Here is a 26277-nt window from a genome sequence, read left to right as displayed (position 1 = left end):
ACACACACACACCCTTACACACAATGTTGCTTGCTCAGGCCTAAGTAAAAATCACCGGGCTACACACACATACAAGTGCCACATGTTGCCTTCATCTAAAAAGGCCATCTTGATGACTTTCCCCCCTCTTTTTTTGCATTTTTTAAAATTCAGGGGTACCTGAACCGACCCGGCGAGACGTCTTCTTTGCAGGAGGCAAATCCTGGAATGACCAGTGCTGGGGGGGGGCTGCATTTGGTGGCGATCCCAGAAGAGGCATCTTCTCACTCAGATTGTTTGAGCCGGCCTGCTCATTTCCACTCCAAGTTGCGCGTGGGCAAAGCAGAAGAGCCAAACTCTCTAGGGACACCCTTTGGGGCTCACGCGGACCTGCTGCCGGGACAATCCGATTGCAAGAGGATGGGTCGATGCTTGAGTTCCTCAACCTGGATTGTACAGCGAGTTCTCCTCCCGGGCCCTGTGGTGTGAATGGTTGCTTCCCAACACGTCCTGGTGTCGACTTGAAATAAAATCCCTTGCCGTTTTTCTGTTCATGGCCGCCACCTCGGTATTTTAGTTGCCAGCCCGCTTGCTTGGCCGAAGCAAGCCCCGGGGGAAAGATGCTGGACCTCAGCTTCTTGACCGAAGAGGAGTATGAGAAACTCATGACCGTGCTGCAGAGGGACGCAGAGCTGAAGAAAAAGGATGGGGATCGTATCAGGTAGGATGTTGGGAGAATAAAGTCATGCCCTGTTTAGCGCTGATGTGCTACAGCGCACATGCCCAGGCGGCCGTTTTGTGGAGCTTGCGGGTGGGCAGCTCCCCAGAGGAGGCAGACTGTGCCGGCAGGAGAATATGGGGCTCAGTCTGCCCACTCTGTGCCGATGCTCCCCTAAGGCATAATGGCCCCGCTGAGCATGGATTGGGTTGGCGTGAAGATTCCCTATGACTCACCAAGGCGCACGAGGAAATGAGGCAGCCTCCATCAGGGCTTGTGCCCCTTTGCTCCCGAGTCGCAGGGTATCCTCGTGACACACACGGTACAGGAGGGCCCGATTCTAACAGTTAGAGCAAGCAACATGGGAATGACGTGGAGGTGTGGAGGCTGCTCTACCTCATGCCAGTTTAAGGACTATCCAGGAACTGCTGGGTAGCTCCGTGGCTTAGGTCTCTAGCTACAGAGCTACAGGTTGGGAGTTCAATTCCCATACTGGGCCTCCTTGACAGGGGATGGATTCCATGATCCTTCCCTCATCAGTTCCAAGATGATGATGATGATGAGGAGGAGGACCCATAATTCAGCCTGTGGGGGATCCTGTTGAGTTATGGAAGCAGGAGTTTTGGATTCCCATAACCCTAGCAGTTGTATGCTTTTTTTGACACTCACGAACGCTGCTCTAGGACTGTTGGTGAAAGGTCATTTATGAAGCATGCTCAACATATGCGATATATACACAGAGCAACCCTGACGTTTATTTGCTTTCCGTGTCTCCCTAGACGACTGCAAGGCTCGCTGAAGGATGGCAAGAAAAAGAAATTTGTCACCGGCGAATGGTTTCATGAAGTGAAGGCACAGCGTTTCCGACAAGAACCAGAAGGCTCAGATCTGCTTCGGGCTTCCATTAAAAAGAAGAGCCGCGTGGATGGTAAGAACAGAGTCCCGGGCTCAGCTCAGATGGTTCTTCAAACTGCGAAGCAGGTGGAAGGAGATTAGGAAATAACCCATGGGCTGATGTGCCTTTCCTTTATGGCCACTCGTTAGGAATGTGCTGGCTGGATACCTGTGGTTTAAGGAACCAGTGGTTGGGGGTTCGATTCCCCACTGGGCCTCCTGGGAGAAGAGCCAGCCTGGGTAGCCTTGGGCCAGCTGCACATTCCCAAGGCTGCCCCTAGAGGAAGGGAACGGTAAAGCGTTTCTGAGTATTCTCTACCTGAAAAACTCTCAAAGGGGTTGCCATAAGTCAAGATAGACATAACAGAATGCTACTATTAAATGGAAGCTGGTTGGATTTGAAAGTGTTTTCCACAGGCAAGGATAGGACGTGAGTGGCAATTTATATTCAGCCCTTTCGGGAACGATCTCTAGCAAAGTGTGGTTTTGGTGGCACACCTAAGGCCCTCGGCAACTCGGTTTTGAAGAACCTGCTCACCTTCCCCCTTCCCCAATGTCTATGGGTGTCCACTTTGCTTGAAAACAGCATACCGGCGTCTGAAGTGGAACAAATCTGACTTGTCACACCTTTTGTGAGGAAGTTCGTTAAGGCCAGGCATGAATCCAAAGCCCGCTACTGCCGGAATTTAGCCCTTTTGTTATCATGGTTCTTTATGCGAGATTATGAAAACTATCGTCGTTGTCATCTTAAAACTTCTTTTTTGAGTGTGGAAAAAATTATGCAGGTTTGGAAAGAAAAAAAGTGTTTGGCACCTCCAGGTCCTGTGGAGACCTACTCAGAGGAAGCAGCTTGGCTTCCCTGGCCTGCTTAGCTCTGATGTGCCGAACGCTTGTTCGGCTGGTAAACGAACCGGCGCGAACCACCAAGCTGGCATTTCGTGCCCATCTGTAAGACGGCAATTGGTAGCAAATCCACCATGTCACCTGAATTCCTCTGAGGCCGTATAGATCTCGGAAGGTTCCCCACCACCAAACCTAGTCAATTGATGAAGAGGTTATAATCTTAGAAGAACAGAGGTGTTTTTTTAACAAAAAGAAAAAAGAAAAAGCTGAACACGTTGAGCTGGTTGGACGACATCAGCCTGGAATGTCATTTCCTGCTCAAAACCAAGCTCGCCTCTTTCCAAGCCACTGTTTTCTTAGGCATAGATATCATATTGAAAGTACTTTTAAAAACATGCACGCAAAATAAAGATGTTCAACAGAAGGGGCTTTCATATAACAGTCAGATAGAAAACTTTTTTTAAAAAAAAGGGGGGGAGGAGAAAGAAAATCTTGCTTAGCCTCCAAAGGGAAAGGCATTCATGTTGACCTCTGCCAGCGTTGCTGATTTGGTTTGTTACCGGTGTTTCTGTTTGTGAAATATCTCCAGGGTGGAAAATTACAGTAAAAGCTCAATATTATGCAATGTGGATTTGGACGGCAAGGTCAGGGGCTCTAATCACAGTGAGGGGTTGATCTTTTGCCCCCTTATGGTCACGACTTAGGTCGCTCTGTCTCTGGTTAGATTGGGGGGGCGTCTGAGGTTGTCGGTCCAGAAAAGGAATTTTTTCTCACACCTGGGGAAAAAAGCTGCAACAGTGAACACAGGTTCAACCTCAAGGAATCCTGCAGCACCACATCGTTCGGATTGGTTTGCCCCTAACTTGGGCCATGTCAGGGGTCTCGTCAACGATCCGTGCGGGTTACGCTGTTTGCCTTGCAGCTGGTTGAAGAAAACACCCAGGGCGCCGCGTCTTGCCGTGCCAGGGCAAACAATGCGGGATCTCCTTTAATTAGCTCTCTCCCGCTGCCTCCCCTGTTTGCCAAGATCAAATGACTTTGACTTGAAACAGGAAGTAGCTCCCTGAAAAATCCTGGAGTGGATTAACCTTTGTTGACAGCTTCTGGCCACGTCCTAGTTAGCTGTCCCAGATGGGTTGGGCCTCCGGAGAGCTGGCAATGTTTTTATACAGCTGGTTTGCAGGTCATATCCCCAACAATCATCCTGCAGTGTGGTGCCCAGTCAACAGATGTGTGAGAATTCTCACTGAGGGACGAGAATCCGGTTTGAGGGGAACGGATCAGAGCCTGAACAATCATCCAAAGACATACGTGTGTGTGTGTGTGTATACATATACACAATCATAATTAACAACCATCAGTGTGGCTGATGGTAACTGCCAAAACTAGGGGTAGTTTGAACCTTACCATGGTTTTGAGTGTCTCACCGGCATATGCTTCTCTCCATTATTATTATTTTCAGCGTGTTAGATTCACATCCTACCTTTCCTCCCATGAACTAAAAGTGGCAGGACTTTGAAATAAATAAATTGGACTTTTAAAAGGGGTGTTTTTATTCATACAGTATTAACCTGAGATTTTTAAGCCGCTGAATTTTGTACTTTAAATGCAGTTGTTGTGGTGCGGGATTAATTATTGTTTTTATAAATGGTATGCTTATAGTATGTTATGTTTTATTTGACTGAATTCTCTGTTGTACCTCCCAAAGAATGCCATGCATGATGGGACAGTATACAACAGGACCAAATAAGAAACTCAGAAATATGTATTTCCAAGGTGTGTTATCAGAAGTGGCCACTAGAAGGAACCAAGAATATGTTATAGATAGGGTTTCTATATCCACACTTGCTGACATCCACGGGGTTGGGGGCTTGGAACCAATCCTCCAAAAATACCATGATCATCTTGTACAAGTTAAATTAGTAAATAAATAAAGCCCCTCCCACTGAATCTCATGACTGAGTAGGATCTGAACCCCAATTCATCTGAGACCTCGTCCAAAACTTTAGCAACCGTATTTTTCTGTGTATAAGACACCCCGATGTATAAGACGCCCTCCACTTTTCTAATCCAAAATTAAGAAATCTAAGTGGGGCTTAGCAAGTGTAGGGGGAAAGGGATCAAAGTGCTGCAGGATCGCTTTGATCCCTGCTTTCCCCTCCACTTGTCTTTGTTCTCTCCTCAGCTTACTTCCGTGTATAAGACAACCCGCAATTTTTAGTCTAAAGATTTTAGACAAAAGTATAGTCTTATACACAGAAAAATACGGTACTTAATCCCACTGCTCTCTGTTTTAACACTGCAGATTTTATGCCAGTATTATTAAAGGGGAGACAAATCCCCTTAGTAATGCATCTGTCCATCGAGACATAGCAGCTGTCACTGTTTTGTTTTTTTAATGAATTGCTGCCAATTCGTTTAACAGGTAAGAATAATGTGCACGCCCCAGAAAGTCTGGAAAGGGGAGATGCTTCGTTGCCATCTGAAGGAACGGCTTTGCCTTGCTGTCCATCAGAAGAAGAAAGGTAATTATTAACCCCAGATAATCAAAGGAATAGAACAAACAAACAAAAAAAGAGGTCTAGGACAAAGAGTCAATTCTCTGTTGTTTGTCGGTATCATTATTCACCCAGCTCTATCTGGCATTGTAGAGATTAAACACAGAGGTAGACAAAGTATAGTTCTGCCAGGTTGTGTTGTTATTCCCCAGCCTTCCACCAGCTCCATCTTTTTTTGGACAAAATGAGGAAAGACTGAAAGAACTGGGCATGTTTAGGCTTAAGGAAAGAAAACTGAAGGGAGAGAGGAGAGCACTCTTCATATACTTGAAAAGCTGTCCTACAGAGGAGGGGCAGGATCTATTCTCAATCACCCCAGTGTGCAGGACATGTAATGATGGGCTCAAGTTACAGGAAGCCAGATTTTGGTTGAATATCGGGAAAAACTTCTTAACTGTTAGAGCTGTACGACAGTGGAGCCCGTAACCTCAGGAGGTGGTGAGTGCTCCAACGCTGGAGGCATTCAAAAGAAAATCGTACTACCCTCTTTCAGATCTGCTTTGACCTGGATTCCTGCCTTGAGCAGGGGGTTGGACTCGATGGTCTTATAGGTCCCTTCCAATCCAATGATTTTATGATTCTATGTATTATGTGTAAAATTCAGCCCTTGCACATTTCTAGGAACCATGATTTGCCTGTCAAAATAGCTCACGGTTTCTCTCTGCACCGTGAAACAAGTCTAAATATCCTCTCTCTCTCTTTTTTTTCAAAACAAAAGAGATTTCCATTTTTGACCTTTTTTAAAAAAAATACAGTGGATAAAGGGCATGGGGAGCTGGGAACGGAGATGGCAACTTTTTGTGTGGAAGGGGAATGAAAAGCCAATGTAAGGATTTAGGGAGACAGATGCCTGTGACACCACTCTATGAGGTTGTTCAGTGTGAATAATTCAAAACAGGGTGTTTCTGAATTATATTTAACAACTTTAGCTCATCAGTTTGTTACACAACAAAGCACAGAACGGATCTTTATAGAAGGACTGTTTTCCTATCTCTTCCTTTAATAAATATCTGCTTGGGTGTTTATCAAATCACATTTTCCCTGCCATGATTCAGCAGAAGAAGTGGATTAATTTTTGTTTCCTTTCGCTCATCGGATTTTGCCTCTTTTTAAGCAAGCACTGAGAGTGAATAATTATACATGGCAGCGCTGTTTTTATAATACTTGTCAGACAAAGCAAGATCCTGTACTATCGTTTAGTAGTCAGATGCTTTTAGAAGTATGTGCTTGTTACTTTTTTCGATTGCTTAATTGTGGGTTTTTTGAACTAAGGATAGCTCCTTAGTTTATCCCGCAAAGTTATGTTCTGTGAACCCAAAAGGCTAGGGATGTGCTCTGGATTTGGAAGTATTCAGAGGATGAAGTGAAGTACAGGTTTACAGGTAGTAGAAGGTAAGGGTCTGGAAAAGGAGTACATTTCATGGCTCCGAATGAGGGAGGGACAAACAAATGAACTGGTTTGAGCTTTACCTGCACACTGGAGGCCGAGAAGTAGTTGATAGCATAGAGTTGCAACCTCCATTCCAGGTCAGAGCCCTTTAATTCCTCATTTTCTTGTTTTTTCCCCACTGCTTTGACAAATGCAAACATACCCAAATACATTAACGTACAGTATTTGGAGACAAACTGAATTGGATAGGCTCTAAGCCCGATTGACATGGCTCCGTTGTGATTTGTGAGGCCAGTAATTCGGATCGAACCAAAGCAGATGGCATTTGCACATCCCAATCGCCCAACTCTGCAAAAGGCAGCTGTCCAAAATTAAGGCCCTTCTGGTACAGCGTCTCTTTTGATTGTTTCCTTGTTTTGTTGACTGCACAGAAACAGTCAAGTAGAAGATTAATAATTAAATAAGGGGCGGCCGAAATGACACAAACAGTTTCGTCCAGTTAGCCAGATCCTTTATTTAAGGTACAAGGTGTACAGTTTTATACTTTGGATGACAGCTGCCAGAACTCAGAGAAATCTAGGAGTTGTCCAAAACATAAAATATGCACGCTTCAGTTTAAGATTCTAACCACTTTCTGTTTTCCCTTTAATCAACTAGCATCATTAGAAAAATCAGAGAGTTTCACAATTCCATTAGTTGCTGGAGAGATCCAAAGATGTGTGTGCCCGTGTTTTGTTTCAATATGGCTGGCTTCACCCCCAAGAAATTCAGGATTCAACCTCATATATATTCACCTGGACGGAAGGTTATGCTAGCATTTTGGCTCAGCCCTTGTTTTGGGGTTTTACAGTATATTGGTTACAGCGAAACGAAGGAAAGTGTTTCTCCGGCATCACAAACTCCTTATTCTCCAATGTGTTTCTAAGTACAACTCTTATCATCCCCAGCCAGGGCTTCGGGGGGATGATGAAAGCTGTAATCGAAAAGCTTTTGAAAAGCACCACGAAGTGACTTAAGACAGTAGGTTACATTTTTAAAACCACAAAATCCTGTGTTTTCCTTCTGTAACGCCATCAACATGCACAGCATTTGGTAAAGCAGTAAGCGCTCAAAAGCAAGAGAACGAAAACAGAAGACCTCAGCCGTGTGTTGGTTCCCATTTTTAGGTGGATGATGGGAACAGCAAGAGAGGAAAAGGGAAAATGGGGGAGTATTTCGATGGAAGGAGTGTAAAAAAAAATAGGGAAGCATTTGGTGCCAGTCTCCAATGCAGACTGCATTCCAGCAGGAGGAGGCTGGGAAAAAGAACAGTTTGGCTTCGGTGCCTTTTCTTAGAAAATTCTTTTCTCGGTCTAGATCCTGGGAACCTGCTCTGGATTCAGCGGAAGAACACAGGCCCAGCCCTAAGCCCGGGTTGAGGCTGCCATCCCTGACGGACAAGGTAGGAGAGAGACGGTGAACCGATGACTTTGAAATGGACTTGGCCGTGACTTTAGGGCAGACGGAGGGAAGCCCTCAGTCGGTGCAGGTGTAGAACTAGACGGGGTTGGACGGGAGTTCTTCTGGGTGGTGATCACATGATCACTGGCTCAGACAAGCACTTAAATTGATTGAAGATCATTGATCTTTGTGGGACATGGTGGCACTGTGGGCTAAACCGCAGAAGCCTGTGCTGCAGGGTCAGAAGACCAGTAGTCATAAGATCGAATCCACGTGACAGAGTGAGCGCCCGCCGCTTGTCCCAGCTCCCGCCAACCTAGCGGTTCGAAAGCATGCAAATGCAAGTAGATAAATAGGGACCATCTCGGTGGGAAGGTAACAGCGTTCCGTGTCTAAGTCGCACTGGCCATGTGACCACGGAAGATTGTCTTTGAACAAAACGCTGGCTCTATGGCTTGGAAACGGGGATGAGCACCGCCCCCTAGAGTCAAACATGACTGGACAAAAATTGTCAAGGGGAACCTTTACCTTGACCTTTACCATTGATCTTTGGAATGTCCATGGTCAGGAGCAGCATTATGCCCATGAAATACTACGCGGGGGAGAGAGCTACAGAGCTGTCCCTTCTCCTCCTGCTTGTAGGATTTCTGGAAGACTCCAGCGGTCTCACATTGGGAACAGGGTGCCAGTCCAGCTATTTCTTCAAGCTGTGTTCAAAGGCCTATCATGCTTTTCGGACAACAGCTCCCAGAATTCCATAGTTAGCACGGCTCGTGAGAAGTAAACCAACAGGGCTTTTCTTAATATAGCCGGTCAGTTTCTAGTGCAAGCTTCATTTTCTTCACATCTTTCAAATCGAGACCGAAATGCAGCAGAGGAACCTCTTATATATCTTCTACAGATGTATACATGGAACCAATGTACACACACATATATTTGAAACCTGCTGGTCTGGGACTTTCGCACATTGGTTAGATGTGTGAGGTCCAAATTACATGGTCCCCTGCCTCTCCATATTCAGTATATACGTGGAGGAAAAGGTCTCTGCTTTCCACTCCCTGCTCCGCTCAAAGAATGTGTCTGCACTACCCATCAATAACAGTTTGATACCACTTTGAGGTCTGTGACTCCATCCAGTAGAATCCTGGAATTCATAATTTAGGGAGGACGTTTTGCTCAATGACTGTAATGCTGTAACTCACAGAGGGAGGGTGCTGCTGGAGCTCTCTAGCTAAGAATGCCAAGGACCGCACCCAGCTACAAAATCCTAAGATTCTGGTGAAGGAACCACTGTAGTTAAAAGTGGTGTCCACCACAATTTTGCAGTGTAGATGCAGCTTTAAACTGTATCCAGCTTGGTGGCCATCTTGAGCTCTAGCAGAACAATCCCTGGGCCATTTTTTTGCTGAAACGTCCGAGTTGTATTTTTGCCTTCAGAGATCCAGCCTAGAAGACATCTCTCCAGCAGATAGCGGAGTTGGTGTAAGCCCATTCCTGATGACAAGAGGGGACTCACTGGAACATGGGAAAGGTATGGTTTGTTGTTTTTAAAGTTAATGCTTTGCAGGCCTCATCTCAGCAGCTTCTTCCACAAGAAGTGTCCTTTGCCACACATTCCTACAGACTCTGTGGCACAGATGAACAGGCAACTATAATAGACTCAAAGTTTGGAAGCCACTAATTACAAATAATAGCTAATTCTAACTAAATACCTTTTTGCACTAACTGAGGCATTCCTGAATTACATTACAGATAATGAAGGAGAATTTCACTCCTTTTGCAGTACAACTGCAACTGTTTTAGGTACTTCTGTTGTTAAGGAGATGGTGACCAGAATCCTGTTGTATAAGTTACACCTACGGAAGGGTGATGTTATCACTGACAGGAAAAGATTTTTGGCCATTAAAGACTTCCTGCTTTTGTCCTGCAGCTTGGCTGACTCATGAATAATCCGTTTCATTAGACAGAAGCCCTGGGAACCATGGGAGAGAAGGAGGATGTCTTTAATTACCAAAACTCTCTCCCTGGCTTGAAGTTTGTCATTGGAAATCAAGTTACAATTTCTCAACTTGGATGTAACAGGGAACTGTGGTTTAACAAATCACAATTTGCTTCAAATTGCATTGTTGACATATTTCTTGTGAAGTTCTTTTGAACATCTCAGCCATGTGGTCCTAGCTGTCATGCATATGTGTGGCTATACCCAAATGGATGTTTTGTGAACACAGCAATATACACTTAGAAGGGCCTCAAATTCCAAATCCTTGTAGACAGGCATTGCTTTCTCCATAGGTCTCTGAACAGCATCTGGCGGGGTGGGGTGTTCTGTCTTTGTTACAGGCAGTGCAATATCCTTGGTGGCTTCTGCCAAGCATTTGGAAGGGGATCTTGATGGTTTTTCTTACTCACCTGGAATGGACGTTCCCGATGCTCCCCAAAGCCCATCAGAAAACTGGACAACCCAACCAGCTGTCCGTGAAGAAATCAACCCTTCCAGCAGAATCCCAGTTAAAAAAAAGTCTAGCAACGGGTCGTTCAGCCCCAGTGCAGACCATGATAATGGAGGGGAAAGTCCCCAGTTGGGTCCAGCTAAGCGAGAATCACTGAAGACCTCTAGGTTGCCATCTCCCAGAGAGGAAGAGGGTCGGTCGATCAAACAAGGACCCAATTATACCGTTTCCCCTGTCAAGGACGAGGAGATCAGTCTAGATTGGCAACATTTCCAGAACTTGAAGAACTTTTGGGAAAAAGGGGGCGAGTCTGTTTTGGGTAATTATGGGTCTCAATCATCAACGGAAAAAGGTGTCTGTGTTGAGGACAATGGGAGGCCCTCCAGACTCCGCCGGTCGCTCTCAGCTCAGGCCAATGAAAGCCAAAACAGTGATGACAAGCAGAGTTCTCACGTCCCACCACCGAAATCCAGAATCCCTTCCAGGAAGCCCTCTGTCTTGTCCTCCAGCGAGGATGAGCCCAGTTATACGGTTCGCCAGAGGAAGGGATCAGGGGGGCCGACCCTCCCCAGGTCCACCTACGCTAGAAGCAAAGGAGGGGCGGCTCACAGGAACAGCGTGAGCGATGGAAACGGGAAGCCGTCTTCCTCCGTGGAGGAGGAGAAGAAAGCCCAGCGTGGCCCAAGAAGATCGAGACTGCCCATCCGAGTCCCGTCGGTCAACATAGAGTCTCCGGCCAAAGAGTGGACGGGGACCCTTTTCGAGCCGGAGACTCCGGCTGATGAGTTTGTCATGGCCGAAGAAAGCAAACGCAAGAGGGATTCATTAGCAGGGAGGGTTCAGATACTGATAGAGTCGGCACCTTCTGAGGATCTCGAGAAAGGGGGCAGCGAAGGGGAAGGAAGTTATAGCTTGGATGCTCCGGCCAACTTGGAAGAAGGCAAAGAAATGTTACTTAAAGAAGAACCTCCACCATCTGCTGAGAACTTTCCGGGAGAAGAACGTCCTGCAAGCGACCGAGAGGGTGTTCAATACATCGATGCTGCCGTGCTTTCAGGTACTTCTACTTTTTTTTTTTTTTGGTAAAAATATAATTTTGCCTTGGTTTGTTCGAGAAAGAAAACATACAAGCAAATAAGAATGTGAGAGTATTGTGTGAAGGCATGGATAAAATACAGTGGTGCCCCGCATAGCAAGGTTAATCCGTTCCGGATTAACCCTCGCTGTGGGAAACATCGCTCAACGAAATGAAAAAACCCATTGAAAAAACCCATTGAAAAACCCCGAAACTCACCGTTGAGCGATGCTTCCCTATGGCCGGCAGCCATTTTCGTGCTGCGCGCGGCCATTTCGGGGCTTCCGGCGGCCATTTTGGAGCTGCCGAACAGCTGATCCTCGGGTCGCAAAGCGAAGGTCGGTAAGCGAACCGCTTACCGACCTTCGCTATGCGATTTTCGGCCATAGAGGCCATCGCTTTGCGATGGCATTAGCGATTGCGAAAACATCCTCGCTATGCGGATTCGTCGTTCTACGGTGCGCTCACTAAGCAAGGCACCACTGTATCTGCATCTAATCTTGGCGTGAGTGAGTTATGGCATGTCATACAGGAGGACCCCCTGTTCTGTGGGATCCGTATCCACTGATTCGGTCTGCAAATATTAAAAGAAAAATCCTAGAAATATATTATTTTAAAAGATGAAATTACCAGAACTGGTCACTAGTAGGAACCAGAGATGATGTTCGGTATAACATTCTCTATAATCCACATTTTTCAGCATCCACGAGAGTGGATGGCGTAGTTTTCGATTATAATTATAGAAATAATATCTCTGCTTCTGTAAGCTTTTTATTTTCTTGTGGCTGCCAGAATTTCCTTGGTGTGCAGGGGAAACTGGCATGGTGGCTATGTAGGCACGAAAATTAGTAAAAATGAAATGTGGGGGGCTTCAGCTCCCATAATTCTGCATGGTTCCTGGCTGGGGGAAGTTCTTTAAAAAAAAAAAAGGAACTTCTAAATATTAAAGATAAAGCTCACAGCGATTGGAAAGGTTCATACCATATTCTGAAGGTTTCTTCTTGCTCCGATACGACCGTGTTCTGGGGGTGGGGGAAAGTATCTGTGTTTCATCCAGAGTGTTAACTCAAATAAATATAGAGGCAAACAAGAGAAATTTAAAGGCTGGGGGGGGGGGGAAACACCCATATCTTATTGGACCCTCAGGAAGAATCACATCCATGTCTTTCATGGCTGAATGCTAACCTGTTTACATTTCTGTGTCTTCCAGAGAGAAACGGGCCTCGCGTCCCTTCTGCCAAGAAATTAGCTCGTACCAACGGCTACAGTCTTGCAAAAAGCATGGTAAACCTTTATACCACCACGGAAAGTAAGTAGCAGCCTGCCTCAGTCCCTTGGCGGTGTTTTTCTTTTAAGATAAGCTTGGCAAATAATGGCCTGGGATCAGTTGAGCAAAGCAAAGCCGGGCTGTGGACAGAATCTCTCTTGCAGGTGCAGAAAAATTCACCCTGTTCTGCTCTCTGCTTGAGTGTAAAGGGAAAGGATGAGGGAGGATCACCAACCTCTTCAGAACTTTTAATAATAATAATAATAATAATAATAATAATAATAATAATAATAATAATAATAATAATAATGATGATGATGATGATGATGATGATGATGATGATGATGATGATGATGATGATGATGATGATGATGGTGGCGCTGGTGCTGGTGCTGGTGCTGGTGGTGATGGTGATGGTGGTGATGATGATGATGATGATGATGATGATGATGATGATGATGCCATGTTGTGATATTTTGCTGCTGTTGTTCTTCCATCAAAAGTGCAATAAATGAATTAGTTGTCTCCGACTTAATGGAGACCTTATGAACGAGTGGCATCGAAAATGTCCTGTGTCTCAGCTGCCCTGCTTGGCTCTTGCAAACTCAAGGCTGTGGTTCCTTTAGGAAGTCCGTCCATCTTGTATCAAGTCTTCCTCTTTTCCTGCTGCCTTCAACTTTTCCTAGCTTTGTTGTCTTGACCCGCGAGTCCTGTCTTCCCATTTGCTGTCCTTATGTGCTGTCAAGTCGCCTCCGACTTACGCTGACCCTATGAAAAGGCAGCCTCCGAAATATCCTGTCCTCGGCTGCCCTGCTCAAGTCTTGTAAACGCAGTCCTGTGGCTTCCTTTAGGAAGTCGGTCCATCTCGTTTTTGGTCTTCCTCTTTTCCTGCTGCCCTCCACAATAGGATGGCCTCTGTTTTATCATTTTCCCCCTCTTTATTAGACATATTTATATTTTCCGTTTCTTCTACTGAGCTCAAGGCAACGTAGGTGGTAGGAGTAGAACCCGAATCAGGATGGAGAGGAAGCCGGGAGCTGTGCCACACGATTTAATCTGCCTGCCACAAAAACTGGTATAAGGAAGGCCTAAAAAGATAGGCATCTGATCAGCACCTATATTTAGCAGGAGGAAATTCAACAAGTTCTCTGCAGCATCATTAGAATCATAACCTGATTAAAGAAGGTCGACCTTCTTTAAAAAAAAGTATGTTTTGGCTAATCAGTTTTCAGTATCTGCCACTAGATGGAAGCAAATGTATCTTTTTTTAAAAAATGCTTTGGTAACGGTATCATTAATAGAGTGACGGTAGTTCAAGAAAGGGAGATGAATCATAAATCAGATTTTAAAACACCTGTGCATGTTTATGCCTTTCAGAAAGCCATTTTATTTGCAACAGCATCTGTTGCATCATGTCTGGTACTGATAATTGATAATTAAGCTACCCTCATTAAGTTTTGCAACATCAGAGCAAGGCAACAGATGCAGAAATCTCTCAGCTTCATATTTGCTGCCTGTTTCTCAGAAACATAGAGGCATTTTCACCCCCGTCCAAGTTCTATAAAAGATGCAAAAATTTCTTTCTGTTTATAAATCCAGGTTCATTTTTCAGTCCATTTTTTGTAATGTGCAAGGAAGGTATATTTTTTTCCATTGATTAAATGTGTTTCGTGCATAGTTTTCAAATATATATATAGTCATGCACAAATATATATTTAGTCATGCATTTTTGCATGCATATAAATCAATAACCCCGAAGTAAAATAATAATAATAAGAGTCTGAGACTCGTGCTTAGTTCCACCAAATGAGAAATTAAATGCTTTGGGCATATTTTTGTTCATGGCCCGTGTGTGTGTGTGTGTGTGTGTGTGTGTGTGTGTGTGTGTGTGTGTGTGTGTGTGTGTGTGTGTGTGTGTGTGTGTGTGTGTGTGTGTGTGTGTGTGTGTGTGTGTGTGTGTGTGCGCGCGCGCGCGCGCTACGCCTCCAAAATGTAGAGGTGGGCCTGCTCCACTGCATGTCATTTATGTCACAAAATGGAAATGCTCTAATGTGAATCTTCTGTATGTGCTTTTTTTCTATTTAAGTACAAGAGACTTTAATTTTGAGCTTTATTTTGGGTTTTTTCCCCTCCAGCCTATACTAAGCCTCAAACGCTAACCCACCAGTACCTTGAGCCCGAGAGAGCAAAAGATCTGAGCAAATCCAGTCCTCTCCTGCTCTCTGAGGTAAAATTCTGTCGTTTCCTTTCGACACTTTAGGAAAGCTGTTCGGGAGGCCAGCTCTTTCCAAGTAGGGACATGATTCGGAGCTCAGGGGTTATGGGGACGGGTCTCCTCAGAGAGTTGCATTGAAGTGCCATGGTCAAAGTTTCACAAAAGACCCAGGTACCAGAAATTCAAGATCTTTGGCTTGGGCCAGAGAAGCGGCCGGGGGTTTCATCCCTGACTCTTGACTTTCCATAAAATACCTCAGCCAGAAGGGTTGGCCTGCCCTGAGAGAGTCGCAGGATGCTAGTTCGTGCGGGTGAGGCCAAATGTCTCCACCGGAATTCGGCCGGAGCTCAGGTGCCACCAGTGAAGTTGTTTTTAAGAGAGGAGAGGAGTCGGGTTTTGCCACCAGATAGCGGGATGGGTACGTGGCCCTTTTTTGAAAAAAAAAATATTGTGCACCCCCTAAATATATTCGGTGGTGGCAGTGGCCACAAAATGAGGAGGGACCTGTGTATCACCCACATATTGTACGCGTCTCCTTTTGTGTCCGGTTCCGCACTAGTCATCCTGTTGTTGTCATCAAAAATCCTCCTTCTCCTATATAAAGTCCTATTTCTTGATAGAATATATGTACGCCTTGCATTTCTTCCCAGGGGGTTGTTGGGGGGGGGCATCCATTTTTCTTTCCCCCTCCCTTTTACCCTTGGTATCCTCACAAAGAACCCACAGTTAGGCTGAGCGATATGGCTGTGTCTCATGCAGACCGCCCTAAAACTGAAGGGGATTTTAATACGGGGCTCCCTTGACCGCTCGGCCAATCTAACCACTACACTCTGCTGCCCATTGTAGAGCTTCCACTGCCAGTTCTAATGCCCTTCTGGGTGTCCTTTGCAGACGGAGTCAGACACGGCCTCTGAGATCAGCTTCCAGCTCAACGGGCACAAGAAGTCTCCGAGTGTCGGGAGCCACTCGTCCGGCATGGCCTCTGTTTCTTCAGTAGGTACCCAAAGGTGTCTCTCTCCATACAGAAATACCAAGGGTGGGCTTCGCCCATCTACGTTCTCCAAGACTTTGTCTGTATTTTCTCACCATCCCATCCCATGTAGAAATATATGCCTGTTGGTTCATATCTTCTGTTAACCTAGATATCAGTAAAAACTTCCTAACTGTTAGAGCAGTACAGCAATGGGAGAGTGCTCTGACGCTGGAGGCCTTCAAGAGAAAATGAGACAACCCTCTGTCCGATCTGCTTTAGATTTGGATTGGGGTTGGACTAGATGGCCTTAGAAGCCCCCTTCCAACTCCATTATACTATGATGCTATCCTGTTATCCTTAACTGAAGGAGATTCAATGGGTCTGGAGAGCTTCCTCCCCCTGGCCTCCAAGAGATAAGAAGCTCATCAGATCCTTCTTGCCTGGCCCCTCTTTTATCCTGTGCAGGTGAGTGGAAGCGTCTTGAGTGTCTACAGTGGAGATTTTGGGAATGTCGATGCCCAGGGGCTCGTTCAGTTTGCCTTGGATTACGACGAGAAAAACAGAGAATTCCAGATATTTGTTTCCCAGTGCAAAGACCTGGCTGTCGTGGATGAGAAGAAAGCAAGGACGGACCCGTGAGTGAAGATAAAACACTTTAAAAATCAAACAGTGCAAAACGAAATGACCATTGCGCCTTTAGCAAATGAATTAACTTTTCTGAGCTCTGCCCTCAGGTGGTAAACATATAATTCTCAAAATGCGATGCCCAGAAGTGGACACTGTACCTTGGACAAAAGGAATTATCTGATAATGGGCTGAAATCCTGTTGCACAGCTCTGCCTGTGCAGTGCCAGTGACGTCATCATGGGTAGCAAAGTGCCACTGGATAAACTTAATTTTGGTGGCATACATGGCAAGTACACATTTCAGCAAAGTTGTGTGCACCGCAAAATGACTGAAGGAAGCCTTTAATCAGTAGCAACGTACTGACGGTGACGATCTCAGCACCCTTACGCATGCGGAGCTGCGCGACAGGATTTGAGCCACTGTTTCCCATGCTCAAGCCTGCCTCGTCTAGCCTGCTGTTTCTCCATAGCCCTGGGGGAATTCTATTCCAAGTAAACCTAGGGGGAAGTAGCCTTCATTGACAGAATTGATGCTTTATACCCGGACACTCTTCCCATTGAGCGAAATCCACCATCTTTTTTCAGGTACGTCAAAACCTACCTGCTTCCAGACAAAGCACGAATGGGGAAAAGGAAGACGTCCGTGAAAAAGAGGACCGTCAGCCCCATTTACAATGAGGTGTTGCGGGTAAGAAGGTTCAGATCGGGGCAAGGGGGTGCGGGAATTTAGGGTCTTTTGCCAGTCTCTATCGAACACTTGCTAAACAGAAACAAAAAGGTGCACAAAAATGCTCAGCTGCTGGTTCCCTCTTTTGCAGTATAAAATAGAGAAGATGGTTTTGCTGATTCAGAAACTGAACCTTTCCGTCTGGCACAACGACCCTTTGGGGCGGAACAGCTTCTTGGGTGAAATGGAAATAGACCTGGCCGGCTGGGATTGGAGAAACAATAAACTGAACTGGTACATGCTCAAACCACGGGTAAGCGTTGCCTACTGGTTACCTGAAGGCAGAAGCATTTATTAGAAAAATGCTGATTATGCATGAACATTTTTAAAGGCATATCCTATAGACTTTCCCCCTTTCTTTCTGGAAGCTTTATTGATCTGTTGGATGGTTTTCTAGGACAAAACAATTCATAAACACACTGGTGAAAATGTGGCTTTTTCAAATAAGGTAGTGTAAAGGCAGCAATCAACATAACTACAGAAGAAACACAGATCTTTATGTGCTGACATGAAGAAATTGAACAAGTTAGAGATTTTAGTATGCCTGGGTCTAGTCGCCAATCCGAAGGAAGACTGCAGCCAAGATATCAGACGGGTAGCCATGAAGGCATTAGAAAACATCATTAAGTGTAAGGATGTGTCACTGGAGACCAAGATCTTCCAAATTCTTCTGTTTCCCATCACCATGTGAAAGCTGACGGGGAATAAATGGATTTGTTTGAAATAGGGTGCTGGAGGAGAGCTTTGGGCATAACCCGGGACTGCCAGAAAGTGGGTCGTAGAGCAAATCAAGCCTGAATGATCTCTGGAAGTCAAAATGTTGAAGCTGAGCCTGTCCTATTTGGGACACATTGCGAAAAGGCAGGGTTCTCTGGGAAAGACAATTGTGTTGGGAAAGGTGAAAGGCGACAGGAAAAGAGGAGGACCCAATAGGAGATGGACCGGCTCCCTAAAGGAAGCCCCAGGCTTGAGTATGTAAGGGCTTAGCAGGGCTGTTGAGGACAGGGCCTTTTGTAGATCGCTCATTCTTAGGGCAGGAAAGCTAGATGGTCTTCCTGTGCCCCAAAGGACAGTAAAGCAGGACAAGGTGGGGTAGCTTTTCTTGTCTCCACGCTCCATTTCTTTTGCACACACACCCGGCCACATCTGCCCTCTTGCCACTACCGGATTTAAGAAGCCCCTTTGCACTTTGTCTTTTTCTCCTTCAGAGCCTTTCAGCCAACCACTGTGCCGGCCATCGGGGGGTGATGGACCTCGCCATCAAATACGTTCCTCCTGGAAGTCTAGGTAAAAGAGCCCCCTGCGGTTTGGTGGATCATGAAACGCTATGGATCATTTTGGACGCAATGGACACAACCCGGCTGCTGGATTGCCCTGAGGCACATCCTGTACTCTGGAGAAGAGTCCACTCTTAGCGTAGAACAGGGGCTCCCAACCTTGGGTCCCCAGAGGTTCTTGGACTAAAACTCCCAGAAGCTTTCCCCACAAGCGCCGCTGGCCAGGATTTCTGGGAGTTGCGGTCCAAGAACATCTTGGGAACCACTGGCATAGAATATGGAAAAATGGAGCAGCTTCTTATAGGTCAATATGTCAGACCAAGGTGTGTTTTTTCTCCCAGTGGCCAAAACCCTGTTGCACCTGGCGTCGCATAAATTTACGCCTGCAGAGGTTCACCAGAAGTTATGTCGGGCAGTCCATGGGTCTGACGGTGCGGCTGCTTGCACAATTAACAGCACAACCAACCATGCAACCGACTGTGCAACTCAGCACACAATTCAGTACTGACTGTGTTCTAGCTGTGCAATTAATAGTGCAAGCAGTGCAATCAATGCTACATTTGACCACTCCCTTAAAATATTCCTTTTTTTTTTTAACATAGAAGGTCCTCTTTATACCATTTAGTATAAGTTATACCCAGAAAATCCCTTTCGGGCTTACTACCATTGAAGAGAGTAAAACCGAGCAAAATTGACCTTCATGTAATTTTTAATTAATGGTTTGGGGGGGCTGTTGGGGGGCACAGAGGTGCTGGGGGGCATACTTAGGCTCCAGAGGGAAGCCTGCCCATCCCTTTAGCAAAAGAATAAAATGGACAGCACAATCCTAAAGCCCACCTACGCCATGCGCAACCCTAGTTCACTAGACACTCAATACATTTATGAATGAATGGCACCTACATATTTACTGGTTAACCATTGCTAATTTGATTTTTCACAGGTTGGAAGACTCCTCCCTCTGGGGAGGTTCACATCTGGGTAAAAGACACCAAAGACCTCCCCCAGTTGCGTCCCTCGGGCGTGGATTCCTTCGTGAAATGGTTTGTGGACAAACCCTCTTCTCTACCCCCCGAATTTATTGATTGGAGCTGTATCAAATTCCTTGTTCCGTCTGACGGGCTCCGGCTCTTTAGAATGCAGATGGGCAACTGGGGCTGCCCAGATCCTGTTGGGCCACCACTCGGTCCTGGGCAGCGCAGCAGGAGTCGAAGGATGCTGGACTTTGGGGTGCGACCTCATTTAGAGTGCAGTCTCAAGATGCCCAGCCTGCTCTTAAATGTGCAAACCCTTAACTCAGACTATTCCGACCCGTTGCCCTTTAATTGTAGTGCATGACAGTTATTATCCGATTATCTCCAGGTATCCTGTCTGGGTAAGATGGGAGTTGTAGTCCGACAAGTCTATAAGGTGCTGGGTCCTGCCGCTTAGCTTGTGAGGATGATTTCAGCTTTCACCCGAGGGCTTGAGTTGAATTGTCCATGTGCTGTCATGGCTCAGAGATGCTGGCCGAAATCCTGTGATGCAGCTAAGCAAAAAAGCGTAAATTCTACAGCAGTGGTCCCCAACCTTGACTTCCCAGATGTTCTTGGACTACAGACTCCCAGAAATCCTGGCCATTGGAGCCTTTGGTGAAGGCTTCTGGGATTTGTAGCCCAAGGACATAACCTGTGGGGGGGAAGTAGCTTGCTCCATTACTATGTTACTCACGACTCCCAAGACGTCAAGGCAACTGTCCAGACCTCTGGCAGGAGAGAGAAGAAGACCTATTAGAGATGTTTTCCAAAAATGGGTGTAAACACCCGCTGTCCAACTCACGTGTCAGGGAAGAAAGAACGCTCCCCTAAGTCTCCCCACAATGGAAAAACATTACTCGGCAGTTCAAAAAACAAAGAAACAAACCCTCAGCATCATTTTCCATAAAACCGTCTAGGACGCTTGCCCCTTATTGGCTCCAGGAAGTAATTTTTTTAAATGGGATCAGTCGTTACCTTAGTGACCAGAATTCAGTCCGAGATTGAGGCCTGCATGAGGGTAATCGTCTTCGTTATACTGGCACACTGCTGCTCATTAATTCATTGCTCTTTGCATGCGGGGGGCTTGCCCGGTCACAGGACTTGGTGTGTGACAAACAATGCACCTTGTTTAGTGGCAGCTTCTCGCTGTGATTTATGTGATTATTCTTACGAGGGTAAAAACCCTGATAGGATTCTGGCCAATGAATTACTTCCACATTCTGGGTGAATGGCTTTCCTTTCTTTCCCTTCCCTTGGCCTCAGTCATTCTGTTTGCAAAGCGGGGCAGTAAGAGTAGCTTCCACTGCACACAAAGCATGGTTGAAAGCATTGTGTGGATGGTGAGTGCATTAACATTATAATGGGACCCTGGAAATAGCTGAAGAAACATAAAAATAGAGATCTTCTGAGGTCCTCCATGACGTAACTTGCGGTTTCCCTCTTTTTAAGCTATGTCCTTCCAGACACAAGTAAGAAAAGCTACCAAAAAACCCGAATCATCAAGAGAGATTCAAATCCCATCTTCAACCATACGATTGTGTACGACGGGTTTCACACGGAAGATCTGAAAGACGCCTGTGTGGAGTTGACTGTTTGGGATCATGAAAAACTAACCAATCACTTCTTGGGAGGGATCCGGCTGGGACTTGGGACAGGTAACTAGATCACCTACTTAATGTCTCTTAAGCTGGGCAAAAGGAGAGAACATTCTGGTGTAAATGGAAAAAGCAGATGATCTAGGCTGGAATCAATCTGAATCAGAGTGATCCGGATTGATCTTCCCTGCCCCAACACACACACACAAAGCCAACAGGATCCCAATCTGAATTGACTCCCTGCCCCTTTTTACATCATTTATGCCATGGCTAAGAATAAGAACTGTTTCCTGTCATGTGGCCAGCAGGAAATGGGCATTGAGGACCTTCTTGAAGGTCTCTTCTTGAAGCCACTTCTACAGACAGTCTTTTTCTCTCTCTCTGCTGTCTCTCTTTCAAAGGCTCTAGCTATGGGATAGTGGTTGACTGGATGGACTCTACGCAGGAAGAAGTGGCCTTCTGGCAGGAAATGATGATGACGGCGAATGAATGGATCGAAGGATCATTGCCTCTGCGCTCCTTGGCTGGGAAGAAGAAGCTGAAATGAAATCTGGGGCCACCAACGGAAGGAAAGGAGCCTGGATGAAGGACAGATGGAGGTGTCTCGTTGCCACGATGCATCCAGGTCTTTTGACCATCTCCTCATCATACAAGCCATGAAGGGCTTGGTCTTCTCTCTTGTCCCAAAAGTCTGGTAATCAGTGGAGATGAAACTCTTGAAGAACTGCTGTTTACCTTTGGAAGGACGGGTGGGTCACGCCTTGAAGGATCATGAGATTTTGGGTATGTGTCCAAGAGGCAAGGGAGGTGTAAATATTTTGTAAAGGAGTTTGAATGTGGCTTCCTTGCCTCTTCCATAATGGTTTGGTTCTCGTCGTCCTGTGCCGAGGAGGTCAACGCGCTTACAGGCCGACAGCGATGATCCAAAAGAAGCGTATGGACTGATGTAAACGCAACATGGACGTTGGTGAGGATGTGTCCGTGGAAGTTGCTTCCAGCTGAGCCAAAGAAATAAGCCATCTAGCCAACCTAATGCCTGTCTCTAAAGGTACCTCACCGCCTACCTTCAGGCCACTAGTAGCCATTTTGGCTGGTTTCTAAGGTTCTCTCAAAGAGCTTTCAATCTGATCCGTTGCACGACCAGCCTCACCAGGAGACAGAGTGGGACAACCTACTCAGAAGCAGACGTCAACGGTGGTAACGACAGCAGCCCTCTGCCTGTTTCTTCCTCATGTTTCCTAGTCATCTCCTTTATTCGGAAGACCGGACTGTGTCCTCCGTGGGGCCGGGGCCCTTCTAGTGCTGTCCGTTCTCCTGCTTCTCCCAGGCACATTGGGGAAGGCTAACCCATCCCGGGTACTGTGTTGACACTCAACGGACAGCCCCACCAGTTTAACCCTATCCAGCCCTGGCTTGAAGTGTGTGGAGCCCGTGGACTTTGAGGGGAATCTGATCGGCCAACTCCCTCTGCGGTCTCTTTAATCACAAAAATGCAAGAGATCTGGAGAGGGGGGATGACGCTGTACCCAGAGGGCCTTTCTATCTGAGGCAGAACCCAGGTCTTCGGAGGCAGGAGGAAGGACTCATACGGGGAAGCCGACTCTCCCGTAGTGGCGTTTGTGTGATGAAAGTGACACCAGCAGGAGACAGGGCTAACACACTTGTCTCAACACATGTGTGCGCCACATATTTTGAACCACAGCAGGGGAGGGCTTTTTCTGTAAATGTATTTTGGGAGAGAGGCACCAGCTTGTCCTTTACCTCAGGCAGCAGAATATCTTTAGCCAGCCCTGACTTAGGGTGGCCTTAACCAAGCATGATTGCTCAGGATTCTCGTTGTACATTTTTCGATTATCCACAGAAACATCAAATATTGTGTCTAGTAGTGTCGTGGAGGAGGAAATGGAGCTCTGAGTCCATTTTTAAGAGCCGGAGTGATGGCCAGAGAACAATAGGATGATTGATGGACTCTCCTTAATCTAGCAAGTAAATGAGGGAATAATGAGGCTTTCAAGTTCCATTGCTGTTTTTGATTGGTTTGCACAGCGGAAGCCAAAGAATGAAGCAGGAAAAAAATGAAGCAGGATCTGGACAGTTCTTCTCCTTATTCCTCCTCGGTTTAAAAAGTAATTCTTGTTTGGAAGGTGGTTTACACTTCTAATTATAAAGTAAAGGGCAGCCTGAAGATGCTTTGTTCAAGCCTAGGTGGCCGAACCCAGATGCTAGTACCAACAACAATAAAATTGGTGGTTCCCAACTTTGGGTCCCCCAGATGTTCTTGGACTGCAACTCCCAGAAATCCTAGCAAGCACAGGAGAAGTGAAGGCCCCTGGAAGTTGCAGTCCAAGAACATCTGGGGGACCCAAGTTCTATAACCTTGCCGTCATCCTGCCCTATAAATTGTGGTATGTTATTGTTAGGTCCTACAGCCAATGTCCTGTCTTCAGAACTCATTGCCACTACATGAAAATAAGTGTTATTCATAAATCAACCTGCAAGCCATCTTGGCGAGACTAGAATAAATAATCACAACAGGAAATAATAAGTACTATAAGGTCAAAATGGCATGGGGATTATTAAAAAATGCTGATTCTTTTGGCCAAAAAAATTCAGAAGGACAGAAATTCCATTCTGTGTTGTGTTCATATTATGAGTAGTGTTTAAATGAAACCTCAGAGAAGATCATTAAGTTTTGTATGAATGAATGAATGTGTCCTGATAACAGATGATGTAGTCCTTTGTTATTTTTGTAGCACTTGGTTTTTCTACCGCTTTGAATGGGTAGCTTTGCTGGCCGGTCTTTATTTCACTTTTTTCAAGAAGTAAACGCTTGAGAAACTGGGATGGAACCATGTAGCTGACCTGATGTTTCCCACAACCCTGCAGTCCCTTTCCACTGGCAGTGCTGGGGAACTCCAGTTCAGGGGCACTGGAAGACCCAAACATCTGTTGGGTCAAAAATTCCCCGCACCAATAATAAGGCAAAAAGGAGATTCTTCTTAATGTCACAGATAGCTTTGGACAGCCTGTGATGAATGAAGAAATCTCCATGTTGCCTATTTTAGGATGTTGCCTGTAACTGCTGTTGCTCTTCCCAACCAGAGTAGGTCTACTGACTCAATGGGATTTCCATTAGTGTTGACTTGCCAAAGCCTGTTGATTCCATAGAGTTACTTTTGTTGGGCACAGCAGTTGGATGTAGCCCTATGAGTTTTTACCGGTCAGACAGAATAATCTCTTAATGCCTGTGAAAATTAATTTATATGTAATAAACCAAAATATCTGGTTTGTGCTTGTTAGCGATTGTTCTTGTTGTGTTTCTTTAGCACCACCAGTTTGCACCATATTGTAGAAAGTGCAGGAGCCCAGGGCTTCCAGTCTGAAATTTGACATTGGGAAAGGCCACAGGAAAAGAAGATAAGCCCAATAAGAAAAAGATTGACTCAGTAAAGGAGCACAGAGGCTTCGGTATATAAGAGGTGAACAGGTTGTCAGTCATAGGGTTGCCAAAAATTGGAAGCAACTTGATGACACACAATAAGAAGACTTCCTTTCATTGTGCCAGTAATTCAGGCGAGCCATAAGGCTAGTCATCTTCATTTTTTAAAAAGATGTTTTCATTTCATTTTTGACTAGCAGAAAGGGACAAGAAGTTCATTTCTGTTTCGAAATAATATTATTATATTATTATTATTTATTTGATTTATATCCCGCCCATAAAGTTCTCATTTCCCCCTCTAAAGCTGGTATGCCTTGCTTTAGAGAACCAGCATCCCTGGAAGAGAGCATCAATTCTCAGATTTTTCTGACCGAAATTTTCTTGGTTTCAAGAGGGTCTGGGAATGGCAGGGCAGCCCCTTCCAGTGGCATGGCTGTTCCAGGCTTTTGCCTGTTCATCAGCTGTGGCCTGTAAGACCACCTTCTTGTGTCAAGACCTCTTCAGACCCACGTCCAAGCAAGGCTTGGTCATGGGGCCCCCAGAAGGCACTGTCTCAGGTGTTGACAACCGTTCTAGAAACTGTGAGGTCAACATCAGGACCATCTCTCAGAAAGTGAGATCTGTGTTGGTCTGTGCCTTAATCAAAACCATACCCAAATCCAACCCAGTTGTGCTACCTCACAGGTGAACCAAGTTATTTCATGGTTGTTGTGGGTTTTTCGGGCTCTTTGGCCATGTTCTGAGGACAGCACTCTGCGCTCTGGTGCAGAGATGTTGGATAGTTGAGCTATAAATACTCAACTATCCAACAAACAACAACAGAGCATGGACAGAGTTCCTACTGCAGTCCTCTGAAGAGGCCCATGGCCACAGAGACTGGCGAAACGTCAGGAAGAACAACCTTCAGAACACGGCCAAAGAGCCCGAAAAACCCACAACAACCATCAGATCCCGGCTGTGAAAGCCTTTGGGAATACAAGTAATTTCAGTTCATGGGTCACAATCCCCTTCCCCGGTCACTTCATATTTCTGAGGAAATGGACTGTAATCCAACGAGCCACACTTCAGTAAAGCTTCAGCTGGCCTTTCTGCTGTCACAGTGTTTTCCTTTTCCTTTTGTTATAAAAACATGTTGAGATGCGAGATGAACATCACACGTTCCTTTTTGTTAAACCCTTTCCCGAGCCGCTGGGAGAACAGAGAAGACACTGTTGAGGCCCAGAGGCAAGAAAGAGTGCGTAAGCCTCATGTTTAAATTGATCTAGTGTGTTTTGTCTCCTAGGTAACCTAACAGCATGACTGCGCAGCTTGGTGTGTTGAGAGCGCTAAAGAAAGAGAGTTGTGTATTTGGTTGTTGTCATAGTCTTGGCATCATCCAGGAGGGGGCGTACAGCTCAAGCTGCTAATCTCAAAGATATGAGGGAAAAACATCTTCCCTACGCTCTGTGGTCTAGGTCTCTGGCTGTGGAGCCAGCGGTTGGAAGTTCGATTCCCTGCTGTGCGTCCCAAGAGAAGAGCCAGCCTGGGTAGCCTTGGGCCAGCTGCACACAGTCCCAGGACAACCCCAGAAGAAAGGAATGAGAAACGGTTTCTGAGTATTATTTACCTGGAAAACCCTGAGAAAGGCTCACCATAAATGCAAATTGATGATGATTATATGAACACATGTACAGAAGTACTAATTCTCCTGCATGGACAATGAGTGCAGGGAAATCGCCCCAGAGGGAGACCACAGCTGCGATACAAGGAGATCTGCCAGCGGGATCTGAAGGCCTTAGGAATGGACCTCAACAGATGG

The 26277-nt window shown here is 45.9% G+C and overlaps 1 protein-coding gene across 1 annotated transcript; it reads left to right on the top strand.

Annotated features, from left to right (window-relative positions):
• Window positions 1-468: 468 nt before the first annotated feature.
• On the top strand, window positions 469-24339 carry LOC110074318 (synaptotagmin-like protein 2). The gene is made up of 16 exons (XM_072981297.2): window positions 469-700; window positions 1477-1625; window positions 4860-4959; window positions 7739-7823; window positions 9260-9353; window positions 10163-11329; window positions 12558-12656; window positions 14750-14841; window positions 15721-15822; window positions 16268-16437; window positions 17014-17116; window positions 17247-17408; window positions 18364-18442; window positions 19373-19472; window positions 20895-21100; window positions 21442-24339. Exons 1-16 carry the CDS (start codon window positions 600-602, stop codon window positions 21585-21587), a joined length of 2955 nt encoding a protein of 984 aa, XP_072837398.2. The 5' UTR covers window positions 469-599; the 3' UTR covers window positions 21588-24339.
• The last annotated feature ends 1938 nt before the right edge of the window (window positions 24340-26277 follow it).

The sequence above is a fragment of the Pogona vitticeps genome, chromosome 11 (genome assembly GCF_051106095.1).
Source record: "Pogona vitticeps strain Pit_001003342236 chromosome 11, PviZW2.1, whole genome shotgun sequence".
Taxonomy (NCBI): domain Eukaryota; kingdom Metazoa; phylum Chordata; class Lepidosauria; order Squamata; family Agamidae; genus Pogona; species Pogona vitticeps.
The sequence above is the reverse complement of the archived record's forward strand: the minus strand, read 5'-3'. Positions and strand labels throughout refer to the sequence as shown.

Coding starts and splice junctions, on each gene's coding strand:
- LOC110074318 (XM_072981297.2), top strand. CDS start 600: ATGCTGGACCTCAGCTTCTTGACCGAAGAGGAGTATGAGAAACTCATG. Junction 4,960..7,738: donor TGTCCATCAGAAGAAGAAAG/GTAATTATTAAC, acceptor TTCTCGGTCTAG/ATCCTGGGAACCTGCTCTGG. Junction 18,443..19,372: donor CGTTCCTCCTGGAAGTCTAG/GTAAAAGAGCCC, acceptor GATTTTTCACAG/GTTGGAAGACTCCTCCCTCT.